This window comes from Tachypleus tridentatus, chromosome 13, assembly GCF_004210375.1.
Source record: "Tachypleus tridentatus isolate NWPU-2018 chromosome 13, ASM421037v1, whole genome shotgun sequence".
Taxonomy (NCBI): Eukaryota; Metazoa; Arthropoda; class Merostomata; order Xiphosura; family Limulidae; genus Tachypleus; species Tachypleus tridentatus.
In genome coordinates this window covers 198,759,119-198,772,361 of record NC_134837.1, presented here as the reverse complement: position 1 = coordinate 198,772,361, position 13,243 = coordinate 198,759,119, and the positions used below count along the sequence as shown (strand labels likewise).

Genomic DNA, 13,243 nt, shown 5'->3' with positions numbered 1-13,243 from the left:
ACACTCTGCAAAGTAGTTTGAAGAACATAGAATAGACAGTATTGGTATATTTAAAAAGATAAAGCTTACAACAGTATAAAATAATGACATAATGTAATACCCAGAAAACAAGTAGTTTTTTTAATTAGACCCAAAGAAGCAGAATAATTTTGCCCATGGAAACATTCAGAAGAAAAGTCAAATTTTCATGTTAGTGTAATTATTTTATTCAAATTTGTAAAGTATGTGTATTTCGGCTAGTGAAAAGCAATTTGATGAAAGTCAATCTAAATTACATCTTATATGCAATAGGATAAACGACCAAGTCACAGATCCTTGATATTCAAGTATAGTTATATATGATCTCAAGCCATTGATCAGACGAATGGCAGCCAACACCAGAAACCCCCGCCTAAAAAGTTTTTCTGATCTCTCTGAACCGAATAACGAAACTTAATAACTCTTTTATATGAAATGTAAAAATGGTTTTACTTGAAAATACATTTTGTAACCTCGATCTTCGCTAGGTTGCCGCTTTGGATTCTCGAGTTAGTTCTGAAATATAAAATGCATTATTTTTAATAATTCAAGACACACACACACACATATATATATGTATGAAACTATAAATACAATTTACGGCCCAAGCTACGCTGACGAGCCTTGAATATGCGAAATTGCAGTCCACGGCAAGAAGTACAGCTAATCAAAGAATGCATTAGGCCTCTACGCGACAGGTTCTATTTTCAATTTCATTTTTTATTGTAAAAGAAATCAAATCTTCAACTTTTATATATACATACTATAATAATTAAACAGCTTATCCGCTCTATAATACGGAGTAATGGATTAAGCGAAATGTCATGACGTTACTCACACACCTGAATTAATTTAAGTTATTGTATGGTGTATTAAAAATGACTCAAAACTCTATAAAAAAATTATATAAGATTCACCATTATGAGAGACCTAACATTATTTCTTTGGGGGCCTGGCATGGCCAAGCGCGTAAGGCGTGCGACTCGTAATTCGAGGGTCGCGGGTTTGCGCCCGCGTCGCGCTAAACATGCTCGCCCTCCCAGCCGTGGGGGCGTATAATGTTACGGTCAATCCCACTATTCGTTGGTAAAAGAGTAGCCCAAGAGTTGGCGGTGGGTGGTGATGCCTAGCTGCCTTCCCTCTAGTCTTACACTGCTAAATTAGGGACGGCTAGCACAGATAGCCCTCGAGTAGCTTTGTGCGAAATTCCCAAACAAACAAACAAAGTCTATATACTGAAGGTATGAAATGAAATGTACAGACAAATAAAACTGGAAAAATATTTGTTTATTTCTTAAATTAGAGTCTCTGTTGAATAAAGAGGTTTGTTTTGACTAAAAAACGTTGGTTGGTGATATAACAAAAATAACTTTATTCAGAAAGGATTTAAGCTTAAAATTTAATTTAAATTTTTACTTTCATGATAAATTTTATGCACTTGGCTCTAGACTAGGCGATCTCACACAATGTCTTTCCTTTAAACTTCTTATACCAACACTCACTACATTCATAAGGTTTCACAGAACCACCACTTTTCACGGCCCATTTCATACCCGTCAGTAAATTCATAATGGACAGACAGTAATTGAATTATTTTATTTGTATAAATGTATTTTGGCTTTTACGATTCCTCTTGTTTCGAGAAATCAAGAGTATTGCGACATGAGACACACTAACTTTTGTACAGGTTAGGTGAAATGTCATAGCATTATTCACATATCTAAATTAACTTAGGTCATTGCATGATGAATTAATAAAGGACTTAAAACCCTATAGAAATTTAAAACATATCTTAAGTGGCTTGCAAGTGAGCCTAGTACCTTAAAAATATTAATAGTTTAAAATAAATTAAAAATTAATATAAATGGTATAATTTTAAACCACAATTATTCATTATTTGCAAAACAAAGACATTTTGCTACGTTTCGATCATGTTTGTTTCAGTATTACTTATATTAATTAAATATAGTAAGATATATCAACAAATCAATTCAATTAACTCTTATTTAAACGTTTTGTACTTTCAAGACAACATAATTGCAAAATAGATTGAAAGTATAATGCTTTATATATAATTTGGTAATATTATTTTATAGCAAACATTTGGTAGTTTTCTTTCTATATGTAAGTATACATCTTGTACAACTCGGTGTTTAACTTCTAAGCAAACTTGTTATGTCGTATTAGAGGGTAAAATCCCTGTTATTAATGCAGAGTCGTGTTTATGTGCAGACAAATATGGCGCGTTATTTGCTATGAATTTTGAGAGGGCTAGAATTAGAAATATTACGCAGCGGAAAGGCGGTTTCCTTTATTTTTCTTTGTCGCTAAGTCTTAACTACTGAACCAACACAACGTTGGACACGCACGTAAAGCTTAGTGTACAAGTACAACGTTTCTGGATTTGGTGCAGGACCTGGAAAAATACATTATTAATATTGTATTTCGGTTCACTTTCAAAGTTTCATTGCTTCGGCGTTTCAAATATTTAAATTATTAGGTGTAAATCGCTTTCAGATTAAACCGAAAAGACTAAAATACGTGACGTTTAAACTACAGTCTAAACTAGCATGGTCTCTTTAGCTTTAAGCCATGTTATTTACGTCTCTATCCTTTTTACACTATGCATAGAAGTGGGTCATACTTCACCTCATAGCCATGTTCGACCGAAAGGCCAAATATTAAACAGGGAGCGAGAAGAAAATGGAGCGTTCAGTTCCAGAGATCATGATCATTATAAGGAAGGAGTGCATCATTCGGAATTTGACCACGAGGCTGTTATTGGTAAGTTAAAATTAATGAAAGTTTTAGCATATTAAATTATGTGTATTTTATGTACAAATATTAATTGAGAACCACTCACTTGTGAAGTGTCCAAACATAGAACTTTGCATTTGCAGCGCGTTGACCAAACTAAAAGAAAATTAACCTTTTTTTTCCCCCATCATACCGTTGTGACGTGTTACTGTTGTTTTATATTACGGTAAAAATGAATGCTAGTTCCAGTCTATGTAATGAAAACGGATTAATTTATTTCTTTATTAATGTTTGGTACAAGATATTATTACTTGTCGTAGGCCTAACTTGACAAACAACGTTTTAAGAAAGACACCAATGGTATACTTAACTCATAAAAATAGTTTCAGTCACTTAGAATAATGTTTTTCACTAATTAACCAGTAGCATATTTGCTGATTAACTCGATGTTTAGCTTGATAACTGAATAATTTACTGACTGACACTGAACTGATTCACTTATTAATAATTCACCAATTATGATACTTATATCGCACCTTTATTTTTAGATACTGCATGAAATTTTTAGTTTCTATACAAGCTTAGCTTTACTGAATTATCTACACATTGCTTATATGCCCTTTAGAAGATTGTTCCCACACAGTCTAACTAATCGTTGATACTATCTCACAGTTTGAGAAATTAAATGCATAGTTTAAAAATATTTATTTCACCAATATTTTGTACTCAAATGCATAAACTTATCTTTTGCTACATTTCAGTTTCAGACTTTTACCTATTGAAACACTTCTGTGAAATGAATATTCAAAAACTAATTTAAAAGTTGTCCTGTATATTAATAATCACCCTGAAGTCTTTTGTTTTCTTCATAGCAATGTACCACATATTTTAGTGCTTAGTTTTTAAAATTATTTTGTCCCATAATTGCACCATTTTACACAAAATATTATTGTTTGTTTTGTTTGTTTTTGAATTTCGCACAAAGCTACTCGAGGGCTATCTGTCCCTAATTTAGCAGTGTAAGACTAGAGGGAAGGCAGCTAGTCATCACCACCCACCGCCAAATCTTGGGTTACTCTTTTACCAACAAATAGTGGGATTGACTGTCACATTATAATGCCTCCACGGCTGAAAGGGCGAGCATGTTTGGTGCGATGGGGATTCAAACACGCGACCCTCAGATTACGAGTCGCACGCCTTAACATGCTTGGCCATGCCAGGCCTAGCACAAAATATTAAAACACTTTGTGTCCAATAGGAAATCGTCACGATGCTGAGGAATATGACCACCTAAGTCCTGAAGAATCCAAGAAACGACTAAGTATCCTTGTTCAAAAGATGGACAAAGATGGAGATGGCTTTGTTGATAAAAAGGAACTTGTACAATGGATTCTGAGGTCTTTCAAGTAAGGCTATTTTATGAATATTTCATTTCCATTAAATCTAAACGGTCACATTGAAGAGTCATGTTGTTAATGTGTCATTAGGTGAATGAAGAGAGCTTTGCTTTTCCATTATAAATTTATCTTGTTAAAGTATGAATATACTGGTTTTCTAACACTGAAATATTAGTTATTAAAATATTAATTTTCTTTTTTATCTACTTTATAGCCAGGGTGTCTGTCACATCCAAACTTCTATTTACTTATTGTCTTTCAGAATGTTAACAGAGGAAGAAGGAGAGGAGCGACTGGAAGAGGAGGATGAAAATGAAGATGGGAAGGTGACATGGGAAGAACATATAGCTGAGGCATTTGGAATTGACCCTGAAGATGATGATGAAGTTCCTGACCCTCTTGAAGCAGCTGAAGAGCACCAGGTCTTGTGTCAGCGTGATACTTTTGTGTTTGTTGTGTTCTAAATAAAAGGAAGAATAAATTACAAATTTTTTACTGCACAGATAATTTTGTATAAAGTAGTTCCAGTAGTTAGAACATTTCTTTTACACATCAACTTAATTTTAAGATGTTTCTTGTGTGTATAATAATGATCCTACTATGTTTTGTGAACTACCAGTAGTTGTGTGTGTTAGGGTCACTTGTACACTGATCAAATTAGATTCTGTAATTTAGTGAGTGATTGAAAGCTAGTAGGTTTTCGTATGTTACTTTCTTTGCTTTGACATGCTACAGTTTGTAGCAAAACAGGAATAGCATGTTAGGTTATCATAAAGTATTCATGTATGTTTAAGCAAGAGCCTTTACCTAAAAGTTTTTTTGTAATATTGGTGACCTCTATCACTTATCCTCTACAGTATGATTAGTATGTGTAGACCTACCTGATAAGTTTCAGTTTTATATAATTTATGGTAAGATGGAGCACTGATTCATCATTTACTGGACATATTTTGTAATAGGTGTCTCATAAATGGCTAATTTGGATAGCATATCAACTAAGAATTTGTATGTAGTATCCAAGTTAATCAGATGAGCTCCAATTCAAAGCAAGTACAATAGGATTGTATCTGGAATTGTCATACAAGGTTAATAACTCTGATATTGTTTGGTTTTTTTTTCTTGAAAAAAGAAAAGCAGAGTTGAAGGGGATCTGATTGATGTTTAAAACTGGTATTGTTGGTTTCTAGTCATCATTTTGTACTTAACTGTGAGAATTATAGGATTAACAGACTCATATTTGGACAGGTTAGGGGTCTTCTTAAGTTTAGATAGCTCTGCTTTTCTAACAGAATAGTTGGCCTTAAGAATGGGTTACTTTCAGGTGTGGTGGATACAGTAAATATTTAAAGGAGGCCTTGATAAGTACATAAGAGTAAACTCAGTTACTTTATGGCCACAGGAATCAAACTTGCTGCCGAGTCACTGGGAGAGGCAGTAGAACCTTATAGAAGTTTGTTTTTTACGTTGTTTGCCAAATATCAATATTTTTTAGCCATTAAAATTTCTTGAAGCTTGATTTTTTTATTTGTTTTGCTCTACTAATATATTTTTAAGTGTCCCATTGAATATTCTAAAACATGTAAAAGATATTGTTATTTTGCCATTTCTATTCAAACCATTCAAAAGAAAAATAACATTTGTTAAATAAATTCCCAAGTCATTTTTTTCATTGATTCATTTCATATAACAAACTAATTATATCACAAGTGGACTTCAAAACATTCTTAGTATTGTTAAACCATTTTCTTTCATCTCTCTTCTCCAGATGATGCAAGAAGATCAAGCACTGTTTAAAGCTGCCGATTTGAATGGTGATGGTATCTTGGACAAAAGTGAATTTACTGCCTTTGCCAATCCTGAAGAATTTAAACACATGTACCAGGTATTTTTATTTTAGCATTGTACTGAGAACATGCTTATCTTTTACGTCAACTTAACCTTATCTCGACAGGTCGAAGATCATGTTATCACGTTTGCTGATTGCAGTCAAAATTTAATGTTACTGCTATTTTATGAATTTATCTCCTTAAATTTGGTATCAAACTATAGATTATAACTCAAATTTTCATGTTATACATTATTTAATATCTTAATTTAAAAGCAAATATTAAAGATTCCAAAATATCAGTTTTTTTGTGAGTTGCATGGCATGTTAAATGCAGCATTCGTTCAAGTTAGATGTTTCTGATGTCAAAATACATAGTCTATAGTTTCTACAGATCAGTAACTTGGATTACCACTACTGACAAGTTAGAATAGAAATTAAAAGGTCTTTTCTATTTGCTGAACTATCACTAATACATAGTGAATCAAGCACAGTTGCTCCCACTTGCCTCTTTCCATTTTTGGAAATGGTTTCTTGTATACATTTCTATATATTACATGTGAATGATTAATCAAGAGCTCAGAATGTCTTCTTTCTTTTGAGACAAGCCTTCATACTGATAAGTTCAGCCTTTAGCCTGTTTGAGATTTCGTTTTGTTTTTTTTAGACACAAATACAGTTTAGTTTTTACCCTCGATGAATTACAGCAGAATTCTGTGGTATTAACATAGTAATTTATGATTTTTTGGTCATTCAAATATACAGGGTGTTTTGAAAATCACTGTGCAGTTTTATAATTATATTTTATTCAGTCTATTTCAAGCCAGCAACTGATAGCAGTGTTTAGAAACAAAATAAGAAGGGTCCAGGCCTGTATTGATGCCAACGGGGGTCACTTTCAACATTGTTTATAATTGTCATTCATATTTACCTCCTGTATTCTATATTGAAACATGTCTGTTAATAAATATATAAGTGCACAGTGACTTTCTGAATACCCTGTATAAAGCCTTTTAAAAAAAAATCACATTCTCCACATGTGAAATTTCTTAAGGTCTAGCAACCTATGACAAGCAGCAATCAAGTAAAAAAGTCATAACTAGAAGAGATAGTTGTGTGTTTATTTCTTTATTTACTCTTGTATGTTTTAAGAAAATTAAATTTAGGAACTTGTTTGTAAATATTAATAATCTGTGTATATAAAGAATGTATAGTAATTGAAATATCTATTTTACCTAATACTAGTCCAAATCATATCCATGTCAATAAAATCAGCATGCTGTTGTGACAAAAAGAAATGAACTATAGACCTTTGGATTCACAGTTCAACACCTTTATTTGTCAGTTACTGATTTTATAATTAATACAAAATTAATTCATACTTAGATATACTTTTATTTTCTTTTGCCAGGTCCTGTATGAACAAACAATGCTAAAACGAGATAAAAACAATGATGGTTACTTATCACTAGAAGAATTTCTCAGTGACGGATCAGGTAAACCTCCAGCTGTTGGATCAGAAAGCTATTTAGTTGAGAAGGATCATTTTGAGAATGAATATGACGTCAATCATGATGGGAAACTTGACAAAGCAGAAGTTTTGAAGTGGCTCTTACCAGACAATGAGTAAGTTTTACAATATTTGCCATTATCTCTCAAGCCTTTTCAATCCATTGGATAAAATGTTTATTGGAATTTGTTGATGTCTTAATATAGCTTCTTACAAGACACAAGGAAATTGTGCACAATGTGAGCATTCATTTTCTCAAAATATAAACATTACAACTAAGTGCAGGTATTTTTACAATGCCATTTTTCCAGTGTGAAAGGTATAAGTTGTAGAGATGAAACAATTATTGTTTTGGCCAAGTGTCAGATAATGAATATCTCAATCAGTTCTTCTATTGAATAATTGACGTATTTATCTAAACAAATGGTTTAATGATTTTAACATGAAGTGCAAGCTGTGTAGTGCATTAACTTCACATGATGGCAAAGGGGAAGGCAGCTTCAACCATCAAATTGACAAAACTTTGGAAAATGGGCATGCTCAAAACTACTATAATTTGTATATATATATAAAAAAACTGAATGTTTGTTTGATCTAATCTTTATGAAGTTGATAGTGTCACCTCAAGCTCTAAGATTTATCAAACACTGTACCACTTCTGAGTGTTAACAAATAAATTAAACTGATCAAAATTAATGTGCTAACAAGTTACACTACACAGTCAGTGAGGTTTTCTTTGTTTGTAATTAAGCACTATGCTACACAATGGGCTATCTGTGCTCTGCCCACCATGGGTATCAAAACTCAGTGCCAGTGTTGTAAGTCTGCAGACATACTGCTGTATCATTTGAGAGCTTGTTGATGAGGTATTTGCAGTGGATAACTAATTCTATTTAGTTGTTCACCTGATTTTAAAAAAAGCAACAAAAACACCACCGCCACCACAATACAGGTTACTAATTAAAGCTTAGTGTGTCTAAAACAACTTATAACAGACATATATATATGTAAGATGTTCTACATGATGAACTACCATGTTTTTTCAAACCAAGATTTCAAAGAGGTAGATTATGTCTTTAGTCTGCTCTAAATTTCATTTTTTTAGATGTAAATACAGTTTAGTTAGTTACTAAGCTTAATAAATTATGTAATTCTATTGTATCAATACACTTATGTTTGTTTTTTTTTTTTTTTTTTGTTATTCAACTGTGTGTGTGTGTGTTTATATATAACCTCTAAAAAAATTTTGTTTGGTATCCTCCATGTTCAAACCAGGTGGTTAAGGCACTCAACTCGTAATTTAAGAGTCACGGGTTCGAATCCCTGTTGCACCAAACATGGTCACCCTTTCAGCCGTGGGTGTGTTATAATGTGACAGTCAATCCCACTATTTATAGTTAAAAGAGTAGTCCAAGAGTTGGCGGTGGGTGGTGATGACTAGCTGCCTTCCCTCTAGTCTTACACTGCTAAATTAGGGACGGCTAGCGCAGATAACCCTCGTGTAGCTTTGTGTGAAATTCAAAACAATCTAAAATCATGTTCAAAATTTTAAAAAGATTAGCAACAGAGTTCAAAGGTCGTAGCTAGAAGAGATAATTGTTTCCTTTACTTTTTTATCCATTCTACATTTTAACAAAAATAAGTTTCATAACTTATTTCTAAATAGTAATAATATATAATGTTTACTAATTAAAATGTCCACTAAAACACAGCCAAGACAGGTCACTGGATACAGTAACATGAGTACACATGCAATGTATCAGTGCAAGTTATGTAATTTTAGATAGGCATGACTGGAAAGGTGATGTTGTTATTATAATAAATATATAAAATTATGAGACTTAAGCTACTTAGACATGTTATAATATGTAGTCATTCTGACACACACACAAAAACAAAAAGTTACACAAAACAGATTTGATGTTTTAACAAAGAAAACTTTACTAAAAATTGAGTTTGGTCTACATAAAAACTTGTGGTCTCTACTAAAAGTTGTAATGGAAATACTTCACATGTACAACTGTGTACACAAACTTGTGTATATTATACTGGATCCATTTCAAAAGATTAAATAACTTTTATAAAACTAGTTATTGTTGACTAATTATTTAGTGAAATATTTCATAAAATAATCAGTCTAATAAAAATGAAAACTTTAATAAGGTTTCTGTATACAAACACAAAATATTACCAGTAACTGAGTTTCTTTTAAAAAATATCAAACTTATTATCATTAATATTATTATACATTATTAAGTAACTGAGTTTCTGTGTGTTAATATCTTATTCATTACTTCTTATAGGAAGTTTTAATTTGTTTGTTTCTACCAGCTATGATTATTTAAACCAAATGTGAAATGTATGGCATATGCAAGACATCCACAAACTCAATTGTTTTTTTATTAATTAATTATTTATTTTATCTAACCTAAAGAGTTTCCTATTTTTTTACATTTTAATTATTTTTATTGTAATAAAAATTCAAATAAAAAACAAGTATTGACTTTAGCATTTTTTTTCATAATATTTGTAGTTGTTAATTAAAGAATGAACCAAAGAACATGGAATAACAACTGCAAAAAGCAGACAGTGCTAATTATGTGACAAGCTAGTCAGTACCTTTCCTTTCGAAATGAAGCTGTGGTAAAAGAGAAACTTTATAGTAAACATAATGTGATACATCATGTGATAGATAAAAACTTTGGCTTTCTATTTGTTATAAATAATATAGTATTAAATGTAAGAGGGAACTATTAACAAATCCTGAAAGAATGCAATAGATGGGTGTGGGATCTGATTTTCTGTTTGGCTCTGTAAACAAACAAGATTGAGGACTAGGAAAATTATGGTTGATAATATGCTGGGTAATTTACCTTACATTTTGTACTTGTTAAAGGGGTAGAGAAATCAAAGATTTTTTTTTCAGTTGCATTATAAATTTAACAACTTAAAAGGCATTTAGTATTAAAATATGGGTTATTAGCTAAGATTTTGTTTCATGTAGTGTGGCCTGCACAAACATTTAAAAATTGTTATCTGACCCACACCCTGATGGAAATTTCACATGCCTGATTTAAATTGTTCAGCTGCTAATATTCAGTCAAACGTAGCATCTGGAAGGATGACTAAATAGGCTGGGTATACAACTTCCTTTTGTATGTTATGTTCAGTAGAAGAAAACTTGTTTTTATCATAAATATCATTCTTCACTGTGTATTACTCAGATTACTTTAAAATTATAAAGAAAATCTTACATTTATGGTTCAACTGAACTTAAACTTCGAAGAAAAATTAAAAATCAAATGTTTAGTCTGGCTTCTGTGTGAAATTGTAAGACAAACTGTATGACTTGTCTATTTCTTCTAGACAACAATATTAAAGAACCTAGGTATAAGAATACTTTTCTGATTGTCAGAGAAACACTAAGATGTCTGGAGAGAGGGGTGTATTTCTAATGGTATTCCAACCAAAATAACATCATTTAATTTAAATCAAAGTTCATTTTAATTCCAAAAGAAATAAGTAATTGATCTGAAAAATGTCACCTTTCTTTTGCTATATTCTCTGTAAATCACAGGAAAAGTACTAGGGTATAAAGTTGCTTTATATTATTTCTGACCTCTAGGTGTAGATTATTCACTTTATATTCTAAGATCTTAAGACATAGTGTTGTTATCCTTATAATCTAGTTGTATGTTTGTTCTTAATCTGTTCAGTTCATGATGAGTTTTAATAATAAACCATAATTTTTATAATTTCTATTCTTAATAATATCAGTGTCCTCCTCTTTATGTCTTATGTAGTTGGCTGTATAGTAAGTGGTAGTAATCGAACACTGCATGGTTTTTTTGCTGACCTCTAAAATATTTTCTGTAGAACCATCATGGGATGAATTATTTGTTTTTAAACAACAATTACTTAGTTTCTAAATATATAAAACATGATTTTGTTTCTTGCATATTCTCATCCTATCTGATCTACAACTTCTAGTGAAGTGGCTGAAAATGAGGCAGTTCACTTGATCAAAGAATCTGATGATAATAATGATGGAAAACTATCTATTCAAGAAATACTGGATCACCATGACACCTTTGTTGGCAGTGAAGCCACAGACTTTGGAGAACACCTGTACAACACACATAAGTTTAATGACGAACTCTGACATGTCCATGAGATGTTTGTTCAGAACTACTTTGTGTTAAAAGCACAAATTATAAACCTCTTGTATAATACCTTCTACCATGTATATTACTATGTAACCTACTTATAAACTAGATTAGTATTTACATTTTTGATTTCTCAGATGTTTTAAAATGTCTTTTAATACCTCGTAAGCTAGACACGTAATCTAGCCAGTGTAATATTTGTGACTAATACACCAAAGTAAAGTTGTAATTTTACTACATCAATACAATAAATCTTTCAGTTCCCCCTTTTTTTAAACATCATAAAAATTGCTTTTAAATTCTGAGAATTTTCAAATAAACCGAACATTTCTACTTCATTATCTCATCAGTCAGATGTGATGAACAGTAATAGATGTATTAAAAATGAGTGTAAATTACATTTCTGAACCTATTAACTCACTGTTTTGTGCCTAATATACAAGTGTAGTTTCAAGTTAAAATTATGCCCATATAATGTTAAGTACAAGTTCCTTAAGTTTGTATGTGGCATGGTTGTTCGAGGCCTTACTAGTTTAGAGGAGAAAAGATATGTAACAAGTTTTTTTAATAATCCATATAAGCAGACAATACTTGTGAAACTGCAGAAATTTGAAATTTTTCCTTCATCTAGCAGTGAGTAAGTCTTGATCATACATTTGTCAAATCACAATCATGTTACTTTTGTTACATGTTACCAGAATTATTTCAACAATTTTTCACACACAAACACTTTAATATTCCTAGCTTGTAAGTTAACTTTACTGACTTGAACTTGCACCTTTTTTACCAAGAAAGAGTTCCAAACTTACTTTACAAAGTAAACATTTTTGGCTTTGTCCACAGAATATTCCCTGTTCTACTATTAATACATATTGAAGGTCAGTTCCTAATGTTTTTGTCATTATATCTACCAGCTTATTTTACACTAACTAAACTGCACTGTCAGTCTGTATTTTGTGTTTAAAAACAGTTTACTTTTAAATCTGTGAGAGAAAAAAAACGTTTTTGTATTTGTGATATTTTCATACTAACCAGTGTGGAAAATATTCACCTTAATGATATTTCAGAACAAATGTGTTGGAAACACTTTTTGTTGTTGTTGTTTTTTTAATAGCACAAGCTTGTGTTAGAGACTATTTTTTCATCAAAAGATTTGCCCTCTGAATGAGTATTCAATAAAAATGATTAATTCCCTCTGAGGTACCACCAGTAATAAAGAAGTTACCACACCCACTGTGTCACCTTCCAAGTCTTGGGAAATGGCAGATTCTCTGTAACTAGCATGTTTTATTGTAAAGGTTTAGTCTACGTACTTGCTTTCCAAACCACTTAGTTTTCCATGTTGCGTGCCAAACCTAATAAAGATGCTATTTAAACCTGTCACATTACTATGTTTTTATTGATTTACATAATAACAATACTTAAATTGTGCTTCAACAATTGTTAGATTCTTGTAAGTCTAGTTGAAGTGCAAAGCTTCTAAATGTCATTGAGAAATAATTTTATTCACTACAATTAACACAAGTAATTTGTCAAATATGACTGCTCTCAAAACTGTATATAATAATGC

At 31.5% G+C, this 13,243-nt stretch overlaps 1 protein-coding gene across 1 annotated transcript; it reads left to right on the top strand.

Moving 5' to 3' along the window:
- The first annotated feature begins 2,120 nt into the window (after positions 1 to 2,120).
- On the top strand, positions 2,121 to 13,056 carry LOC143237178 (reticulocalbin-2-like). The gene is made up of 6 exons (XM_076476155.1): positions 2,121 to 2,802; positions 4,034 to 4,181; positions 4,435 to 4,594; positions 5,938 to 6,054; positions 7,409 to 7,623; positions 11,498 to 13,056. Exons 1-6 carry the CDS (start codon positions 2,589 to 2,591, stop codon positions 11,667 to 11,669), a joined length of 1,026 nt encoding a protein of 341 aa, XP_076332270.1. The 5' UTR covers positions 2,121 to 2,588; the 3' UTR covers positions 11,670 to 13,056.
- Positions 13,057 to 13,243: the final 187 nt, after the last annotated feature.

Coding starts and splice junctions, on each gene's coding strand:
- LOC143237178 (XM_076476155.1), top strand. CDS start 2,589: ATGGTCTCTTTAGCTTTAAGCCATGTTATTTACGTCTCTATCCTTTTT. Junction 6,055..7,408: donor AATTTAAACACATGTACCAG/GTATTTTTATTT, acceptor TTCTTTTGCCAG/GTCCTGTATGAACAAACAAT. Junction 7,624..11,497: donor TGGCTCTTACCAGACAATGA/GTAAGTTTTACA, acceptor TACAACTTCTAG/TGAAGTGGCTGAAAATGAGG.